Genomic DNA, 22,624 nt, shown 5'->3' with positions numbered 1-22,624 from the left:
AGTGGCTGTGCTGGGTCAATGTTATCGAGCTCAGTCCGGCTCGGCCGTGAACGAGCCGAGGCGACGTCGTGCTCTGCTTAAGAAGAGGTGTTATTTTCCCGCTTCAGAAGAAGCGTCCAGCGTGTTTTTACGCTTTCTCCGAGACATGTCACGTCGCTAAGTTGTTAGCGCCGCGCGCTAACACGTCAATAGTGCAGCGTAGCCTGCTGGAGGTTTTAAGGGTTCAGATGAAACACCCAACCTCTCAGGCTGCTCACACATCGATCTTAAGTTGTCGCTGTTGCGCTCACGCCGTAATACAGTATTAGATGCAGTTAAAGTCAGACATGAAAAAATAAATACATTTTACATGAATAAGTGACGCTGAGCCTGGTGGGGGGAGAAAACCTGGCAAGATGGTCAACACTCGTTTATCTTAACGCTATTGAAACATGTAAACGTAAAAGCATTATATCCACTGCTACCTTTCTAATTTTAAACTCAGTAACTTATGCTGTAACTGCACCTTGCTCTGCCTGCTCCTCCTTGCTGCCCGCCGGCTGTGATCACAGGCGACAACATAGTAGTTCCCGCTGCTTCTTCGGGAAACAGCGCAAAAAAAAAACTTGGGGTCTTGTAGGCGTGGCGGTGGGATTTCAGCCGTGGCGGGCCGCCACGGCTACGCCTATGTAAGGGAAACCCTGGTGTACATGTTTATTAAATTAAACATGTAAGTGAGTTACCCGCTAGCCACTGAAGCTGGAACTAATAAGCAACTAACCAACTATAGCCAACTTATTTGGATTAAAAAAATAAACATTTTAAATTAGTTGACTTACTTTTAAACTTGAGAAATTGTCCCCGAAGTAGCTGCCGGTTTCTGATCCGCCGTCTTTTGAAAATACCACAGTGTATTGTGGATAATTTTTGACCAAGGCTAGGCTATAAGACACCCCCCCGTGTATCATTGCTCAGCTAGCTAAATGGCTAACAAACGGAGAACACACGCCTTGGAAGAACATGAACACTGGAACACACCTTGGCTGCTCCCGATGACGTATCTCCTAGGCAACCAGCGCGAGGCCAAGACATCAAGGCGAGCTTCCTTGGCATTGAGAAAGACCCCAATAGTCAACATACTCATTTCACACGACCGACACAAGCACCCCCGCTTCACACACACACACACACACACACACACACACACACACACACACACACACACACACACATCTGTGTGAAAAAAGTGAATCAGGACCAAGGTGACAGGACTGGAGTTTGGTTGTGGCATGTGTGGAAAAACATGAACGCGGAGTGACTGGCGCTGGGTGGAGCAGACACACAGTTTGCTATAGGAATCGTCACATGCTGACCAGGGGTTCAGGACGTGCTGTGGTTCCACAACAGGTAAAAAAAATTGTACTTACTGGAAGTCGACAGGCTGGTAAGCTGGCTGGCTGATCAGCTACACTTGAAGCAAGGTTCCAACAGGAACGATGAGTGGAAGTAAGCCACTTCCATATATAGAGCGGGCGCGCCACATGATCAGGAAGTCTCGGGTTGTGGCTGTTGGGTAGTGGAGTTCTGGAGGTTGAGAGTCTGGGGAAGGCTATGGAGCTGGAGCTGTGACAGTTGAGATTGTGGGAGATTTTGGCCTAGAGGAGGTATTTGGGCAAACTGGAGGGTTGTGCTGGAGGGTTGTGCTGACATGAATCAGCGCAGGTAGCACCCAAGCTGCTGATTGGTCCTCTCTGCTTGGCCATTTATCTGGGAGTGGTATGTGGTGCACAGGGTAGGACTGGCCACCACCAGATGACAGAAAACTTCCTAGAACTGGGAGGCAAACTGAGGTCCATAATAAGAAACCACATCCCCTGGAAAGCCATGAATGTGAACTGCATGCTTAAGAAGCAGCTCCGTGGTTCATCGGCCAGTGGGAAGACTGGGAAGGGCTACTGGGTGGACAGCCTTGGAGAAGTGGACCATGATAGTGAGGATGGTGTCTAGCTGGTCAACCGGAGGGAGGGTAGTAACAAAATTCAATCCAATGTGAGAACATGACCTCTTCGGGACAGGCAAAAGACGTAGGGTCCCGGCCGGAATCTGGTTTTGTAAGCTGCAGTGCCACCAGAGGGCACGTCGCAGGAACTGGAGTGTCCTTGATGCCCGGACAGACGTGAGGAGTGTCCCCAGGCCAGGGCCTCCATGCGACAGGTCTGCAGTGAATACTACACAATGCATTAATTGGTTGCTATGCAATTTATGCACAGATTTGTTCATAAGTATGGTTGATAAATGAGGCCCCTGGATCATGGTCTTGGTCTGTACATCCAACCCTGAATACCCGACTTGGGCCAAAATCTGGACCTGGGATCTAAGGGTCCTCTAGAGGCCTCCAAAAGCTTTGGACCTTAGCGATGGTGATTAATACAGCCCCTGAAAAAAATCTTTGCAAATTGTTGGTGAACCTGGTCTAATTTTGCCACAGTGCCCTACATTAATTTCAAGCTTTAATAACTTCTACAATCAAGTTCACAATCGTACCAAACCTGCTTTGTGTCATCACACAAATGCTGCCAACACATTCAGAAGATCTTTCATGGATGTAAATTCAAAGAGTCTGAGTACCCGGCCCGGAGGGTTACAGGGGTCCCACCCTGGAGCCAGACCTGGGGTTGGGGCCCGTGAGCGAGTGCCTGGTGGCCGGGCTTTCGCCCATGGGGCCCGGCCGGGCCCAGCCCGAACCGGATACATGGGCTCATCCAACTGTGGACCCACCACCCGCAGGAGGAACATGAAGGGTCCGGTGCAATGCGGATCGGGTGGCAGACCAAGGGGGGAGCCTCGGCGGTCCGATCCCCGGACAAGAAAACTGGTTTTTGGGACATGGAACGTCACCTCGCTGGCGGGGAAGGAGCCGGAGCTTGTGGCAGAGGTTGAGCGGTACCGGCTAGATATAGTCGGACTCACCTCGACACATAGCATTGGCTCTGGAACCCAAGTCCTTGAGAGGGGTTGGACACTCTCCTTTGCTGGAGTTGCTCCGGGTGAGAGGCGGAGGGCTGGGGCTGGCTTTTTGTTAGCCCCAAGACTCTCTGCCTGTGTGTTGGGGTTTACCTTGGGGGAAGAGAGGGTAGCTTCCCTGCGCCATTGGGTCCTGACTGTTTGTGCTTATGGGCCAAAAATCATTTCAGAGTACCCACCCTTTTTGGAGTCCCTGGGACGAGTGCTAGATAGTGCTCCATCAGGGGACTCCATTGTCCTGTTGGGGACTTCAATGCTCACGTGGGCAATGACAGCTTGACCTGGAGGGGCGTGTGTCTGGAGGGGTGTGTGTGTGTTGGAAGGAACGGCCCGCCTGATCTGAACTCGAGTGGTGTTTTGTTATTGGACTTCTGTGCAAGCTGCAGTTTGGCCATAACAAACACCATGTTCGAACATAAGGTCGCATGTTAAATAAGCTCACCTATGGTCATGAGCTTTGGGTAATGACCGAAAGAACAAGATCGCTGATACAAGCGGCCAAAATTTGTTTCCTCCGTAGGGTGGCCGGGCTCAGCCTTAGAGATAGGGTGAGGAGCTCGGACATTCGGGAGGGACTCGGAGTAGAGCCGCTGCTCCTCTGGAACGAAAGGAGTCAGTTGAGGTGGTTTGGGCATCTGGTCAGGATGCCTCCTGGACGCCTCCCTGGGAAGTTGTTCCAGGCATGTCTTGCCGGCAGGAGGCCCCCGGGTCGACCCAGGACACGTTGGAGAGGTTACATCTCCAATCTGGTCCGGGAACACCTTGGGGTCCTGCCGGAGGAGCTGGTGGAGGTGGCCGGGGAGAGGACGGTCTGGAGCTCCCTAGTTGGGATGCTGCCCCCACGACCCGGACCCGGATAAGCGGAGGAAGATGACGACAACATTAATGTGGTCATTTGACTCGTCACAAGTCAACTGACAATGAACTAAATTAAATAAAATTAAATAGTAAACAGAATGGATGAAGAGTTTTTAGAATAACTCAAATTGTTCCGTGTGATAATTCATCTGTTTAATGAAACATGATCTTCTACAGCGGGAAAAACAACCACTGACGAGGAACTGGAGGAGATGTTGGAGGGGGGGAACTCTGCTGTTTTCACTGCTGGGGTAAGATCTATTTATTTAGGTTGTGACCCCAAAGAGTAAACATGGCAAATGACCTCAGATAGGTGTCTCATACATAGTGTTGGGGAGTAACTGAATACATGTACCGTAAATCCTCTAATACAGCCCCGGGCCTGTATTTGACTCAAGCTCATCCAGCTCCAGGCCATGACAAGGTGATGTGCCCCACTCCACAGCAGCGAAACACATCAGGCGCAAATAAAAGACAGAAAACCTTAAAGGAAATGAACTGACATGAACGATCGTGTGTTAAATTAGTTTTTGAGGTGGCAACACCTGATTGTTACTGTGGCCGTGCTCAGGAGGCAGATCTACCGACCGCAGAAACAGCGGAGTGCTCCGTGCTTGGCGGCCGCATCAGTGATCTGTGCGTCATCGAATGACAAGGTGATGTGCCCCGCTCCACAGCAGCGAAACACATCAGGCACAAATAAAAGACAGAAAACATTAAAGGAAATGAACCGACATGAATGATCGCGTGTCAGTACCGACGCTCTGGCACAACGCATTGCCCCCCCGAGCGCAGGAGCTTGTCACCTGCTGACAGCAGGCTACTGTCTTTTCCGAGGGCTGCATCTTGCCGGTCATTATCACGTGACAGCGACTAGTCGATGGCAGGCATAAAAAGTCACTATAGTGAAGTTGATTAGTTCATACAACCACTACTGCTCCCCAGAGTGTTCTGCAGCGCACGCTCTCTTTGAACTTGATATCAAATTTTCGCCTCCTCTTCGTCTCCGCACGGTTAAAGTTACCCTCGCGGTCTATCACTGGCAAATCAAAAGTGAGACGATGACACAACCGCCCCCGTACTTGTTTGTTACCACATTCCACCCGGCCACAATAAGAGACCGGCCATTATTCACCTCCGCCGACTCCGACACCGGCCAAAATTGGAGACCCGGCCGTTATTTGAATGCCGGCCTGTGTTAGAGGATTTACGGTATTTGAAATACAGTATTTAGAATACTAAAGATGAGTAACTGTATTAAGTTACAGTTACTATTTCCATAGCTCCAAAGGGTATTTGCTCCACAAATTCCATAGTTATTTTCTATAGCTCCACAGGGCACGGTGCTCTCACCCTTTCTCTTCACCTTCTACACCTCAGTCTTCACCTACAACACCAGCAGCTGTCACCTCCAGAAGTTCTCTGGTGACTCGGCCATTGTCGGCTGTGTGTCTGGGGGAATGACCTGGAGTACAGGTCAGTCATCATGGACTTTGTGGACTGGTGTGAGTTTAACCACCTTCACTTGAACACCAGTAAGACAAAGAAAATGGTGACTGACTTCCAGAGAAACACTCCATCTCACTCACCAGTAAACATCCAGGGAGCAGACATTGAGGAGGTGGATACCTTTAAGTACCTGGGTCTTCACCTCAACAGCAAACTGAACTGGTCCAACAACACAGATGCTGTACACGAAGGACCAAAGCTGCCTCCACCTCCTGAGGAGGCTGAGATCCTTCGGAGTTAATTCTGCTGCTAAAATCCTTCCATCACTCTGTGGTTGGCTCTGTTATCCACTCTGATGGTCTGTTGGGGTGCAGACAGCTCTGACCGAGACAGGAAGAGACTGAACAAGCTAGTTCACAAAGCTAGCTCGGTTCTGAGCCGCCCACTGGATTCAGCTGAGGAGACGTGTGAAAGGAGGCTGCTGGGGAAGATGACCTCCATCTTAAGCACCCTCCCACCCACTGCTTCCCACTGTGGAGACTTTCAGAGGCAGACTTAGACGTCCCAGATATAAAACAGAACGCTACCGTAGGTCATTCATCCCCTCTGCAGTAAGAGTGTATAGACCTCCTCAGTTTAACTGGTACTGGCGTTATCCTGGTACACAATACCACCAATGCAGTACTCAGTATGTGTTCAGTACTAGTGTAGTACCAGATGTACATAGTATGTGTGTGTCTCTTACAGCATGCTGCATAGTGTTGGAACTGCCTATGTGTACATACATGTACCTTTGTTAGGGTTAGGGTTAACCTTTCTCTTCTGGTTATTCTCTTAAGTGTTGGTGCTGCTGTAACAAGTGAATTTCCTTTACTGTGGGATGAATAACGTCTATTCTATTTTTAATCATGGTATTTAGAGTATAGTGGCTTTCATAATACTATTGAAATACTTGTGTTTTCTACTTCCCACCTCAAAAAGAATTATGACTAATTTTATAGGTAGAATTTTGCTTTTATTGAAGTTAATCTTATAACGTGATATCATCCCAAACTTATCAAGCAACTTCAAAATTGCACCAAAAACTTTCCTTTTATTTATCTTTGACAAGCCCGAGGTGGTGAGAACTTGAAATGCAGCCATGTATTAATAAATAAAGCTACTTTCTGCACAGGCAGAGAATGTGTGAGTATTAATATTTTTTTTATTTTGCTTCTGCCAGAAAACAATTATTATTTTTGTTCAGTTCTGTCCTTTTCTCATGTCTCTTTCTTAGATCACAGAGTCAAAAATCAATCAGCAGGCCCTGAATGAAATCGAGGCTCGTCACAAAGACATAATGAGACTGGAAAGCAGCATAAAAGAGCTCCATGACATGTTCGTTGACATTGCCATGCTGGTGGAGAACCAGGTACGTCATCAGCATAATTAACTTGATATTCAAACACAACCTGAGAGTTGAAGCCAAAACAAAAGAAGTGCCTCTTGTGGCTGGCTGCAGTAGATGTCTTACATTACGCCTCTATCTCTCGAAGAAAGGAATAAAAATAAACATAAGATTATTTTTCCCAGCAGTTAAACTTTCCAGTATCTGTTGAGTTTTAAACAAAACATTTTTTTTTCTGTGTTGATCGTGTTCATTTTTTTTTTACTGGTTTTGGAACTTTCTGGGAACACACTGGGAAATTGTTCATGTTCATGCACCTACTGTTTACACTAGAGATCAGCTGTTGTTTCTGCAGACACCCTCTCTGTTTGGGCCAGATGGACTCCATCTAAATAGACAGGGAACCCACACACTTAAAATGAGCCTGGTCTGTCCACGACCACCTCTATCCACCACACCACCCCCAGCTGCCCCATGCCCCAACCTCCTGCCCCCGCGTCATGATGTCCCACTGGTCCAGGAACCTATGAACCCAGTTATGATTTTAACAGTAACCCACATATCGGACTTGGACCCTTGCACACCTCTCACATACCTGTCATCAGCAGAGAGCGATCACATAAACATAAAACTAACCGGTCTAATCTTAATAATCTTAAACAGTTGTCAAGAATCTCACCCTCAGTAAACCACACAGTCACTCCATCTTTAGCTACTATCAGTATGGCTCTTAAATGTTCGGTCTCTGCTGAACAAAACTTTTATTATAAATGACCTATTTTTAGATACCGTAAATCCTCTAATACAGGCCCGGGCCTGTATTTGACTCAACTCATCAAGCTCCAGGCCTTTATTGGAAGGAGGGCCAGTATTAGAGGCAGGCCTCTATTTCTATTTGAGCAAAATGAACTAATGGTTCGCTGGAGTTTTTGACAATTAAAATTGCGCCCACATTTTCAAAGTTAAAAACATTTCTTTTAACAACGGTAGTTTCTGCTTCAGCCCTCTCCCCCCTCCCCCTGCTTCAGCCCTCTCCCCCCTCCCCCTGCTTCAGCCCTCTCCCCCCTCCTGCACAGCGGCCGCAAACTCACTGATGCGCCTGCAGCCTCTCGGAGTTCCTGCTGCTCTAAACATTAAAATAATTATTTCATTTTCTGTTCCTCACTTCTGATTACCTTCAATGGTGTCTGTTTGTTGCAACCAGCAGGTACAAAACTAACTTGTTTTTATTTGACTATTTCTCTGTCCTGTCTGTTTATTATCTTCCTGCATCTCCTCTCAGTCCTAAAGAGAAACTGCTACCTGGGTTCATATATATTCACCTCATGAGTTACCTTTGAACTGCAGTTCTAAAAGATCTACCGACCGCTAAAACCTGTTTTATTTGACAACTTCACCACTTTCGAATATAGTGCAGCCATTTTTAGCGATCTTCAGATTTTATGTTACTGTTTATAGGCCTCCCAAGCACAGCACACTTTTTATACAGGAATTTTCCGAGATTTTATCAATTCTGCACAACTCTTTTGATAGTTTTATTTTAGCTGGTGATTTTAATTTACACATAGATGACCCTGCAGACCCTTTCACCACAGAATTTTTAAACATTTTGAGTTATATGGCTTTTACACAACATGTTGCACAACCAACCTATGACAGAGGACACACCCTGGACTTGGTCATCACGTATGGTCTGTCCACCGGTGTGTCCTCTGTCGTGGATTTAGCGATCTCAGATCATTTCTGTGTGTTTTTTAGCATTACCAGCATAATTCAGCAGGAGACCTCTGTGAGAACTGTAATGAAACGCCATCGAACCCCTGAAGTGGCTGCTGGTTTTCTGGAAACTTTTAAAAAGATCCCTCCTATTAATTCAAATGCCCCCTGTGATTTTATCTTCAATGATTTTAACAGTGGACTAAAATCTACTCTGGATTTGCTCGCTCCACCTAAAGTCAAAAAGCTACAGCCAAAGCCGGCTTCCCCTTGGAGCAATGAAAACTTAAAAATGTTGAAAAGATCTTGCAGGGCGGCGGAGAGAAAGAGGAAATATAAGAACACAATTAATAAACAAATATACACTGAATTATTAAAATCATACAACAAAGCAGTTAGAAATTCCAGAAATAATTACTTTTCTAAAATCATCTCTGAACACAAAAATAATCCCAAAATTCTGTTTTCTACAGTCACAAATGTTTTGGGTCGTGAATGTAGTTCTCTCCAGAAAACCCCCTCGACGCTCTCTGTGACGCCGGGGACACACCGGCCGCGGAAGCGCCGCGAAGCGCCAAGAAGCGAATCGCTCACGAAATTCGGCCGCTGCTCGCCGCTCCTCAGTTCAGATCAGACGCGCCCTCAGTCGAGGCGCGCCTCGGCTCAGCTGTAGTTTTTCTTTTAAAACACTTGGTGTCCTCCATTTCCTCTCTGCCTTTTCTCAGCTCTTTTCCTCTACATGTGTGTGCGCGCGCATGTGCGTGCGTGCGTGGTGTGTGTGTGTGTGTGTGTGTGTGTGTGTGTGTGTGTGTGTGTGTGTGTGTGTGTGTGTGTGTGTGTGTGTGTGTGTGTGTGTGAACCTATGGTATCTGCCAGTTGAATCTCTTGGAACCCACTCCAATTCTGCAGCTGTATCCTAGCAGTTTCTTCCGAAATGGGTACGTAACGTAAATAACCGTGTTTTTCGGGGGTCGTACAGCTCCTTGTGTTTCTCAACTTCCATAATTAATTTAAAGCCATCCATCTTAACTGCTTGCCTCAGACTTTCTACCTCTCTGTCCTGTTTGCTCCGGTGAAAAGACACCCAAAACCACACCCCCCTTCACGTGGTCACACACGCACACAAGTTCGATGTGTGTGTGTGTTCGTGTGGTTTTTCTGCAGTGTCTGTTTACGAACACATTTGACTATTGCGGATTTTTATTTTGAAATGCTTTATTTTGTTAACTTTACCGGCCTGCCTCTTATGTCTAGGTTTGACTTCCTGCCAGAATTGACGCGATTCACCCGCGGCTCGCGAAAAAAATAGAGCCGACGCCGAAATGATCGCTGCACGGCGCGGGCTGGGGCGCCGGCGCGAGGCGATTTGCGGTGCTTTGGCGGCCCATGTGGTCTATAGAATAGCTTAACAAGGGCGCCGAATGAAGGCGGCCCCATTTTCGCGGCGCTTCCGCGGTCGGTGTGACCCCGGCGTGAGGAGTTTGCAGCCCACTTCAGAGGGAAGGTAGACACCATCAGACGTAACATTTTTTCCTCCCAATGTCATGCTGCTCCCAATCAATCTGAGAGTGTGTGTCTACCTGAGGAAACACTGGACAGTTTTGTCTTGGTTGAAGCTGAGATTATTGATAAAGTTTTCTCCTCAGTGAGGCCTACCACGTGTGTTCTGGACCCTATCCCCACAAGGTTTTTTACACAATTTTATGACCCATTTAGAGTCGAGATTTTAACTTTGATGAACTGTTCCTTTCAGACGGGGGTCTTTCCTGCTGCTTTTAAACGGGCGGTGGTCAGACCCCTGTTGAAGAAGAGCAATTTAGATTTTAATGACTTTAACAATTTCCGACCAGTTTCCAACTTACCACTTTTAAGCAAATTTTTAGAGAAGCTTGTTTTAATACAACTTAATGATTTCATCAACCACCAACATGTCCTAGAGAAATTTCAGTCTGGTTTTAGGGTGAACCACAGCACTGAGACGGCCCTTCTGAAGATTTTAAATGATTTTAGAACAAATTATGATGCCCGGAGGGCAACAGTGTTGGTTCTGCTGGATCTAAGCGCTGCCTTTGATACAGTAGACCACACTGTTCTTTTAACCCGTTTAAAACAGATCAGCCTCTCTGGTGCTGTTCACAGTTGGTTCACTTCCTACCTCACAGACAGGATTTTTGTGGTGAGTTTGGATACCTGTTCCTCTGGGGTCCACAGCATCACATGCGGTGTGCCTCAGGGTTCGATTCTAGGCCCAGTGCTTTTTAACCTCTATATGCTCCCTCTGGGCAGCGTCATCAGGAGACACGGGGTGAATTTCCACAGTTACGCTGACGATACACAGTTGTACATCTCCGTGTCTCCTGATGACGCGCAGCCAATGGAAACACTTTTTAACTGCATTTTAGATATTAAATCATGGATGACTGAAAACTTTCTCCAGCTCAACCAAGGTAAAACTGAAGTTTTAGCCATCGGTCCTGAGACCCAGAGAGAGAAACTTTTACCTAAACTACAATCAATGTCTTTTTATCCATCACTACAAGTGAAGAATCTGGGTGTTATTTTTGACTCTGAGCTGACTTTTATCCCCCACATTAAAAACATCACAAAAACAGGTTTTATCATCTAAAGAATATCGACAGAGTCCGCCCCATTCTCTCTCGGGCCAATACGGAGATGCTGATGCATGCTTTTATAACCAGTAGAATTGATTACTGCAATACCCTGCTTTCTGGTCTTCCCAAAAAGAGCATCTCAGGTTTACAACTTTTACAAAACTCAGCAGCACGTGTCCTGATGAAGACCAGGAAGTGGGAGCACATCACTCCGGTTTTAGAATCACTGCACTGGCTCCCCATATGTTTCAGGATCGATTTTAAGATTCTTTTAATGGTTTTTAAGTGTCTTAATGGTCTCCGGCCTTCTTACGTATCTTTCAGAACTTTTACTATATAAACCCTCGCGGTCTCTGCACTCCTCTGGCAGCCATCTCCTAATTATTCCTAAAGTTAAGGCACACACCCACGGCAAGGCGTCCTTCAAGTACTACGGCCTTCGCCTTTGGAACGGGCTTCCGGAGGACCTCAGGGCCGAAGGGAACGTCCGAGCTTTTAAGAATAGGCTCAAGACCCACCGTTTTAGGTTAGCTTTTAACTGATTACTATTCATCTAGTCTGTTTAACTGTATCGCTTGTCGTATTTGTTTATTTATAAATATACCTATTTATCTCTTTTACTTAATTTTATTATTTTATTTACATCTTAGTGTTTTTCTATGATTATGTTTTCTTTTACTATCGTTATAATCACTTTTTTATCATTTACTTTCTATCCATATTAATTTTTGTTATTTTACAGTTATATATTTTAATCCTACAGTGTTTCCTCTGCGGAGCCCTCTGCCTTGGGGCCGGTGGTTGGCGGCGGCGGCCGGGGCGCTCCTCGGGTAGTGCCCAGGCAGTTGTGGGGGTCATGGGCCGGTGTGTGTGTGTGTGTGTGTGCGAGTGTGTGGGTGAGTGTACGTTCACCTTGGAAATTGGTTGCGGGAGGGGAAGTATAATTTTCAATTGTTTTATACTTGGGGAGGGGGGCTGGGATGGGAATATGGGATCTAAGGGGCCATTTTAATCTGTGAAGCACTTAGAATTGCATTTTGTTTTTTGTATGAAAAGTGCTATATAGATAAATTTTATTTGACTTGATCTGATGACTAAACATCTGATACCGACAGCAATAGGTTAGAGACTCAGACAGTGATGGGATAATAAAAGAGTAAAGCCATGCTTACGCTAGTCTAAGTGATCCAGTGAGACCTTATAGGAAGCCCGAGTCTCCTCCCTTTCCGGTCAGCTCATGAGTCCCTGTAACAATGAAAAAATGAATGCAAGTCAACAGGGCTAAAGGAGGCAAGGTAGCTTTATTTCTTGAGCACATTTCAAACACAGAGGCAATTCAATGTGCTTTACAGTTATCTGGACATGATATGAAAACACATAAAAAGAGGTTCTACCAGCTGATTGTTTCCAAGGGATCTCAGAGCCCTATTGCGTGTGTATACAGGGATGAGATCGGACGTGTATTTTGGCCCCATGCCATTGAGTGCTTTATAAACTAGTAGGATCACTTTGTAGTCTATTCTGTAGTTTACAGGTAACCAGTGTAGGGATCTAAGAACAGGAGTGATGTGCTCTGTTCTCTTAGTTCTTGTTAAGACTCTAGCAGCAGCATTCTGAACAAGCTGCAGTTGCTTCACAGCTTTTTATGGGAAGACCAGTTAGGAGACCATTGCAGTAGTCCAGCCTACTGTAGATGAACACATGAATGAGTTTCTCTAAGTCTGGTCTGGACATGAGACCTCTGACGTTTGATGTTTGATGAAGGTGATAAAACACTGATTTAGTTATAGCCTTAATATGTCCAGAGAAGCTCAGGTCTGAGTCAATGATAACACCAAGATTTCTAACCTGGGTTTTTGTCTTTATTCCCCTGGAGTCTAGCTGAGCAATAACATCCATTCTATCCTTCTTGTTGCCAAAGACGATAACTTCAGTCTTGTCTTTGTTTAGTTGAAGGAAGTTTGAAAGAAAGAGCTATTTTCTAACTCGCTTTGCCTTAGGTCCTGGATCACACATATGTTATACTTCTATTTCAATGAAAATTAATCAAGTGTATTTTGACCACGCCAGTCACGTACTTACATTTATCAGCTTGTAAAGTTTCATAATTAGCATGATTATCATCAGTTAGAATCTATAAATCAGACATAGGCAGGTTGCATATATGACGTCACCACATAATCTTCTCCCTCCTAGCGTAGCTGCTATTTAGCACGTGACCAGATTTATGGCAGTTCTTTCCTCCTGAAGGAAGAAGGATTTGAAGTTTGCTGAACTTACAGCCATTATCCACAGTTTTTCTCTGTGTCTGGTTCGATGACACCGATGAAGTGCATTTGAAGTCCTGGACTTATTTTCACACAAAACCTGAAATAAAGTTGTGCACTCCATCACGTAGAGATGTAAAATTAACGGTGTGAAACACTGAAAACTGCTTTTTAATGATTATTTCTTCTTCTAATGGGTCTCTGCGTGTTTCATGCAGGCTGAACATTGTAAGAGGGTATAATATGTTGCTTTTAAGCTTAGTATATTACCTTACTTATGACCAATTAGATGTGATATTCTATATAGATATAGGTTATCACCCTGATTGATCTTTGAATGTTTAATCAGAAGAATTAGGATTCTTTGCTTTTTCAGGGATCAACCACACTTCGTATTAATTCAGACAGAATCAGGTTTATAAAACTTAAGAAATTTATTTTCTAAACAAGTTAAAAACAAGATAAGTTAAAAAAAAAGACAAATGTGATGGATGAATGTAAGTGGATGGAATGTGATGTATGATGATGGAATGGTGTGTGATGTTTATCAGAACCTTGGATCTAGAGGAAACTGAGTACTGAGTGGGACTGAATTTGGGCTGCATTAAACTATAAGTGATGGTTCATAAAACGGCATCAGACGCAATCTTGCTGTATTCTATGTACCCCTGAGGAGACACTCTTTTGGATTCGAGATGTCGGGGGGAGTCGGGTGACCCCAAGGTACCGAAGTTTGTAGAAAAAAAACGCAGTATGACCAGGTCGGTCCAGAGTCGTCTCCCGGATCACAACAGGTAGTTGTTTAAGTCTATGAAAGGATGGACTCTGAAGGAGTCTTGGCTGTGTCCGCTTTGTTCTGAAGGAGCAAGTTTCTGTGTTGCTGCAGCATGCAACACGTTTGAGAGCTTGTCAAGAGATATGGTGGTTAGAGAGTTTTCCTCCGGTGGCCAGTCCGGAGTTCGGCTCAAAAAGAGCTGAATCACTCAGCAAGTGGTTCTGTTTTAAAAAAATTCCATATTATGATTACATGGCCAACCAGAATTTGACACGTAAAGAGGTATTGACAAACAAACCTCAGAACCACACTTTTCCCAGATACAGGATACTCTGATTTGTGGATAAGAAAATATCTATGTGCAGTGCCGTTTCATCCTTATTAATCTAAGCACAGATTAATCAAAACATTTCATTTAACCATATTGTTCATTCATTATATGATTAACTCATATGAGCTGAAATTTTTCACTTTTATTCAGAGGCAGGAAGAATCCTGTAGAAGCGATAAAGGGATGCATAAGGCCTTGAGTCGGGAACAGTTTTGTAGACACTATGTTATCCTGTGTTCAAAGCTGCAGAGGCCTGGACTCCAGCTGACAGAATAGCAGGATCCAGCAGATTAAAGACACTAGATGTAGACTCATGTCTCCATATAACCAGATACTGAAGAGGTCAAACTGTAGATGAAAAACTGACCATTTCTGGATGCTTCATCATGAAAATACTCTCCTACACCTATCTCCTGCAGTAGCTTCTGATAAAAAACAGACTGTGAAAATCTAGGATTAGAAAATCCTGACAGATCTATGTCACATTGTCACTAACATTCATGGACTCACCCATCTTGACTCACGACGGGGAAGGCTGTTGTTGGTTTAGCGTCCAGGAAACAGCAGAGAAAGTCTCAGCTAGTAAAGCTAACTGATAGCATTAGCAACTCCACCACACAGCAGAACTCCTCCAGGCTTGTGTTATTAGTGGAGATAAAACATAAATGTTGCAGGGCAAACAGAGTTGGGGTAGAGTCATGTTGCTGTTAGCTAATCAGAGGAGAGATGTCCAAATATCAGACATAAGATTCCACATCCTGCCCTCTGATGCTCTCCTCTGATGTGGCCCGCTTCTAGTTCCTGAAAATTGTGCACTGGAACTTTGTGTACTCAGAGTACTGTCTGTAAGGCCTTAATTCCTACTGGAGACCACTGCAAATTTATTTATCAAGTGAGTGTTCAACACCTTTAAAATACATCAGGCACTAAATTTCCTAAACGTGTGTCACTTGTTACATCATCACTTGTCTCATCTTGTGCTCTCCTTTGATGCCAACAGGGAGGCATGATAGACAGAATTGAGAGCAACATGGACCAGTCTGTAGGTTTTGTTGAGAGGGCAGTGGCTGACACCAAGAAGGCTGCCAAATTCCAGCAGGAGGCACGCAGGGTAAGTTGGGACTGAATGAGCTTTAACCCATCTAGTTCCATCCACTTATCCAACCATCCATCCATCGACCCATCCATCCATTCATCCAATCATCACCCATCGGCCCATCCATTAATCCAACTATGTATGCACCCACCCATCCATCACCAATCCATCCATCCATCCATCCATCCAACATCCATCTAACCATCCATCCATCCATCTTCCCATCAGTTCATCAATTCATCCATCAGTCCATCCATCCTCCCTTCCAACAATCTATCCATCCATCTTCCCACCAATTCATCCATCCATCCATCCATCCAACATCCATCCAACAATCCATCCAACCATCACCCATGAATCCACCCACCCATCAAATACATTCATCAACCCATCCAACCATCCATCCATCCATCCATCCATCCATCCATCCATCTAACCATCCAAACATCCATCCATTCACCCATCCAACCACCCATCAACCCATACATCATTCCATCCATCCATTCATCACTCCATTCATCCACCCATCCATCCATCAGTCCACCCATCAACACATCCATTCATCAAACATCCGTCCAACCATCCATCAATCAATTACTCCAACCAACAAACCATCAACCCATCCATCCATCAATCAACCATTCCAACAATCCATCCATTCTTCTTCTGGCTCTTGGAGGGTGCAGACGCTTTTTTCCTCCTGTCCTCCATATCTTATCCTCAAGTCACTTTGTCTGTGTCTGTGTGCTGTGTGCACGACTGCATTTTTTTCTGGAAACTGGAAACTGAAATTCGCTAAAATGGATCTCGTCAGTTGGTCTCTCAACGCGATTGATAAAATTTTTTCAACAATGAGAACGGGAGAAGGGGCTCCCGGATCCCCCTCCGGGACAGACCCAGTTGGACACATCATGGACTCCTGGAAACAGTGGAACTTGATTTGTTTAGCTCAGCTGTCTGCGGAGGACTCTGAAGATGTGTGGGTATTCGTGTGTTGGTGTCAGTTTTCCTGCTCATTGGCCTTGGAGGCTACCTGGCTTACCGGTAAATTAACGAGCTGTCGAGGAATATTGGCCTGATCCCGGAGCTCAGAGATGGTTTGCACCACGCTGTGAATTCACACTCACATAATTGTCTAGATGAATCGTAAGCTTGGAACTTTGGCCGAGATTCATTCATTGGCACAAATGATGGATGCCATCAAGGAGAGAGTGGACGAATCAGCACGGATTGGGATAGATTCATGTCCATTATTGGGATTTTGAGAGGTTGAGGACCGACAAACTGTAAGACAGAGAGGAAATTGTTTCTGTCTGGCCCCAAAACAATTTCTAATCGGAATCTGTTGCCCTTGAGCTTGCAAGGCTCCAACGAAAACTCTCCCCTCAGAAGATATGTGGAATGAGCCGTCGCTATGGCAACTCAACTCTGTCTCCTATCCCAGCCTGGGCGGGACTGCGGGAAGGCCACTGAAACTTTCCAGGGTCACTGCAACCCTCTAACCCTCAATGCTCCTCCCCCTATCCACACTGAGGTGACATGTGCTGCTTATCGTGGCTGCAGGAACTGAAGTGGGGATAGTTCCAACCCACCACCCCACCTAGTGGACACCTATGTTGTGTTGTCTGAAGTCTTTTGCATATCTGTCTGAGGTGTTTTTTTGCAGAGCAAAGCTGCCCTCCCAGTGGAGGGTAACTCTGAAGTGCATTTTCTTCCCTTTACCTGAACCAATCCTCATGTAACCCCTCTTATCTCTATTAAGGTAACACGACTCAGGGTTACAAATGACCACAGTCACCAATTCTTGTCATGTGTCTTGCCCATGTATGTCTGATCTCTGAATTGTGTGTACTGAAACTCTAATTTCCCTCTGGGATTAATAAAGTATCTTTGATTGATTGATTGATCCAATGATGCACACATCCAACCATCAGTCCATTCATCCATCCATCCATCCATCCATCCATCCATCTAACCATCCATCCAACCATCTAACATCCAAGAAACCATCACCCATTTATCCATCCACCCATCCATCCATTCATCAACCCATCCAAACTTCAATCCACCCATCAACCCATCCATCCATCACTCTACCAATCCAACAATCCATCCAATGATTGACACATCCAACCATCCATCCATCATCCATTCATCCATCTATCTAACCATCACCTATCCATCAACCCATCCATCCATCCATTCATCCATCTAACCATCCACTCATCCATCCATTCACCCATCCAACCACCCATAGACCCATCCATCTATCAGTCTATCCATTCATCCATCTCTCTAACCATCCATCAAACCATCCAACACCCACAAAACCATCGCCCATCTATCTATCCATCCACCCAACCATTCATTCATCAACGCATCCAAACATCAATTTACCCATCAACCCGTCCAAACATCAATACACCCACCAACCCGTCCAAACACCAATCCACCCATCAACCTGTCCATCCATCAATCTATGAATCCAACAATCCTTCCAGTGATGCATCCATCCAACTATCCATCCATCCATCCATCCATTCATCCACCCATACATCCAACTATTCATCCACCCATCCAACCATCAATCCACCCATCAACCCATCAACTCATCCACCCATCCACCCATCAACCCATCCACCCATCCACCCATCAACCCATCAACCCATCCATCCACCCATCAACCCATCAACCCATCCATCCATCCATCCATCCATCCATCCAAACATCAATCCACCCATCAACCCGTCCAAACATCTATAGAGCTCCGGGATTTGACGTCACATCTCCCGGCATGCAACAATTCAACTCGAAACGGCGCCATATTGTCAAGCAAAAGCCCGTAGCTGGACTATTTGTTATTGTCAGAGAACTCAATCAAACGGGAAATTTGGTAGATTCCTGTTGTGCCCCAGAGTGCCAGAACAGACGCGGACGACATAAGGAATGAGCTCTCTACAGGATTCCCCAAGCTCCGGAGTGCCGCAAACGTTGGATCATTGTAATAAAACGCGCTAGTGACCGGGCTGAAATGAAACAGTGGGATCCCGAGAGTAAAGGTTTTCGCTTATGCAGCGACCACTTCATATCAGGTACTTAAACCAACGTTTCCTCAACTGTGTGTGGTATTTATTTTAAATGCTTTTATTATGATTCTTAGTGGGCTTTCTAAACTTATTTTGGCATGGCTTTTTCTGTCTTATTACTCATAGCAACAAGTAAACATCACATAAAACGTTGCCTCGTGAGTTCTGCGTGCTGCCTTTTACGTGTTTTATGATCACAGCAATTAACCGGCTAAGCTGTATTTAATTTTTAAGCAATGGTTGATCCATTGTCAGATCACACACAAAAAGCACTTTGGATTGCTATTATCTGTCTCACCGAGACAGATCTCAGACAGATCCTGAGACGCTCCTGCCTGACATATTTATTTTATTCATGGAAAAAAATCAAACTAGTGATTTCTCTTGGCGTTCAGTTTATACATTCAAACAGCAAAGCACTCTATTTAAACTTATTACATGTAAATCTATGTTATTTGTCCATCCATCCATCCATCCATCCATCCATCCATCCATCCATTTTCATCCGCTTATCCGGAGTCGGGTTGCGGGGGCGGTAGCGCCAAGAGGCCCAGACTTCCCTCTCCCCAGCCACTTGGGCCAGCTCCTCCGGGGGAATCCCAAGGCATTCCCCGGCCAGGTCTGGTAAGAAGTCCGCTCCGACAGCTTCTGGCGTTTTAAAAAAGTATCCCAGGTGCACGATAAGGGTCGGAGATGTTTAGTCTATTTAATTTCTGACTATATAAAACGATTTCTTCGGTTTTAAAGTGTGAATTAAACTCCGACGAAGTAAAATCCAAGCCGATCCCGTTCATTTTGTTTACATTTGTTGCCTGCCAACATGGCGTCTACTCTCTGAGAGTCACATGACATCCAGAGCTCTATACACCCACCAATCCGTCCAAACACCAGTCCACCTATCAACCCGTTCATCCATCCATCAACACATACATCCATTCATCCATCCATCCATCAATGATTTGTCTACCCATCTAACATCCATCCAACCATCCATCCATTCATCCACACATCCAACCATCAATCCATCCATCAATCTATCCATCCATACATCCACCAAACCATCGCCCATCTATCCATCCACCCATCCTTCCATTCATCAACCCATCCAAACATAAATCCACCCATCAACCTGTCCAAACATCAATACACCCACCAACCCGTCCAAACACCAGTCCACCCATCAACCCGTTCATCCATCCATCAACACATACATCCATTCATCCATCCATCCATCAATGATTTGTCTACCCATCTAACATCCATCCAACCATCCATCCATTCATCCACACATCCAACCATCAATCCATCCATCAATCTATCCATCCATACATCCACCAAACCATCGCCCATCTATCCATCCACCCATCCTTCCATTCATCAACCCATCCAAACATAAATCCACCCATCAACCTGTCCAAACATCAATACACCCACCAACCCGTCCAAACACCAGTCCACCCATCAACCCGTCCATCCATCCATCAACACATACATCCATTCATCCATCCATCCATCCATCAATGATTTTTCAACCCATCTAACATCCATCCAACCATCCATCCATTCATCCACCCATCCATCCATCAATCCATCCATCAACCTATCCATCCATACATCCACCCATTCAACCATCGCCCATCTATCCATCCACCCATCCTTCCATTCATCAACCCATCCAAACATCAATCCACCCATCAACCTATCCATCCATACATCCACCCATTCAACCATTGCCAATATATCCATCCAACCATCAATCCATTCATAATCCCATCCAATCATTCATCCATCCATCCATCTATTCATCCATCCAACCAACCATAGACCCATCCATTTATTAGTCTATCCATTCATCCATCTCTCTAACCATCCATACATCCATCCACCCATCCATCCATCAATCCATCCATCAACTTATCCATCCATACATCCACCCATTCAACCATCGCCAATATATCCATCCAACCATCAATCCATTCATAATCCCATCCAATCATTCATCCATCTATTCATCCATCCAACCAACCATAGACCCATCCATTTATTAGTCTATCCATTCATCCATCTCCCTAACCATCCATCCATCCATCCAACATCCACAAAACCATCGCCCATCTATCCATCCACCCATCCATTCATTCATCAACGCATCCAAACATCAATCCACCCATCAACCCATCAACCCATCCAAACATCAAAACATCAATATACCCACAAAACCGTACAAACACCAATCCACCCATCCATCCATCCATTTATCCACCCATCCAACCATTAATCCACCCATCAACCCATCCATCCATCAACCTACCAATCCAACAATCCTTCCAGTGATGCACACATCCAACTGTCCATCATCCTTCCATTCATCCACCCATACATCCAATCATTTGTCCACCCGTCTACCATCAATCGACCCATGAACCTGTCCACCCATCAATCCATACATTTATCCACCCATCCATCTCTCCATCCATCTCTCCATCCATCCATCCATCCATCCATTCATTCATTCATCCATCCATCCATCCATCCATCCAACCATCCATCCATCCATTCATCAATCCATCCATCCATCCATCCATCCATCCATCCATCCATCCATCCAACCATCCATCCAATCTTCCAACATCCACCAAACCATCACCCATCTATCCATTCATCAACCCATCCAAACATCAATCCACCCATCAATTTATCCATCCCTCTACCAATCCAACAATCCATCCAATCCACACATCCAACCAACCACCCATCCATCATCCATTCATCCACCCATCTAACATCACCTATCCATCCATCCATCCATCCATCCACCCATCCAACCACCCATAGACCCATCCATCCATCAGTCGATCCATCCATCCATCTCTCCATCCATCCATCCATCCATCCATCCATCCATCCATCCAACCATCCAACATCCACCAAACCATTGCCCATCTATCTATACATCCAGCAGGTGGATTAGATCAGATGGGTTTACATGAGGATTGGGTCAGGTGGAGGTAAAAAAGGCACTTCAGAGTTACAGGGAAGGCAGCTTTGCCATGCAAAAAACACCTCAGACAGAAATGCAACAGACTTCAGACATAACACAGCATAAGTGTCCACTAGGTGGGGTGGTAGGGTTTGGGACTCTCCACACGTCAGTGAATGCAGCCGCGATAAGCATTGCTTGTCACCTCAGTCTGGACAGGGGTGGGAGGTCATTGGGCTTAGAGGGCACAGTGACTCCTGGAACGATTCAGCGGCCTTAACAGCTCGCAGTCCCGCCCAGGCTGGTATAGGGTTGCCATGGCGACAGCAGCATTCCACATTTCTTCTGTGAGTGTGTGTGTGTGTGTGGGGGGGGGGGGGTATTCGTTTCAGCCTCACAGGCTCAAGGGCACCAGATTCAGATAAGAAATTGTTTTGGGCCAGACAGAGATAATTTCCTCTCTGTCTTAAAGTTCCGTTGGTCCTCAACCCCTCTGAATCCAATAATGACGTATATTAATCTATCCCACTCCGTGCTGATTCGTCCACTCGCTCCTTGATCGCTTCCATCTTTTTTGCCAATGCATGAATCTCAGCCAAAGTTCCAAGCTTACGACTCATCTCGACAGTTATACGAGTCTGAGCATTCACAGCGCGGTATAATCCATCCCGGAGCTCCGGGATTAAGCCAATATTCCTCGACAGATCGTTAATTTTCCGGTAAGCCAGGTAACCTCCCAGGCCAAAAAGCAGGAAACCTGACACCAACACCATGAATATCCAGACGTCTTCAGAATCCTCTACAGACAGTTGAGATAAGGAAAACAGGTTCCACTGTTTCCAGGAGTCCATGATATACCCAACTGGATCTGTCCCAGAGGGGCACCCAGGAGCCCCTTCTTCCGTTCTCATCATTGAAAAAATTTTGTCAATCGTGTTGAGAGACCAACTGACCAGGTACATTCCTTCAGTCCATCCATCCATCCAACTAACAATCCACCCATCCATCCACCCATCTAATCATTCATTCATTCATCCATCCATCCATCCACCCATCCAACCATA

The 22,624-nt window shown here is 45.5% G+C and overlaps 1 protein-coding gene across 1 annotated transcript in view; it reads left to right on the top strand.

The window, feature by feature from the left end:
* stx3a (syntaxin 3a) overlaps window positions 1-22,624 on the top strand; it is a 38,687-nt gene that overhangs the window by 9,348 nt on the left and 6,715 nt on the right. The window contains exons 7-9 of the mRNA XM_015954555.3: window positions 4,039-4,112; window positions 6,587-6,721; window positions 15,399-15,509. Coding sequence (XP_015810041.1) covers window positions 4,039-4,112; window positions 6,587-6,721; window positions 15,399-15,509 — 320 coding nt within the window. The remainder of the gene's footprint in view (window positions 1-4,038; window positions 4,113-6,586; window positions 6,722-15,398; window positions 15,510-22,624) is intronic.

The sequence above is a fragment of the Nothobranchius furzeri genome, chromosome 7 (assembly GCF_043380555.1).
Source record: "Nothobranchius furzeri strain GRZ-AD chromosome 7, NfurGRZ-RIMD1, whole genome shotgun sequence".
In the NCBI taxonomy this organism is placed as follows: domain Eukaryota; kingdom Metazoa; phylum Chordata; class Actinopteri; order Cyprinodontiformes; family Nothobranchiidae; genus Nothobranchius; species Nothobranchius furzeri.
The sequence above is the reverse complement of the archived record's forward strand: the minus strand, read 5'-3'. Positions and strand labels throughout refer to the sequence as shown.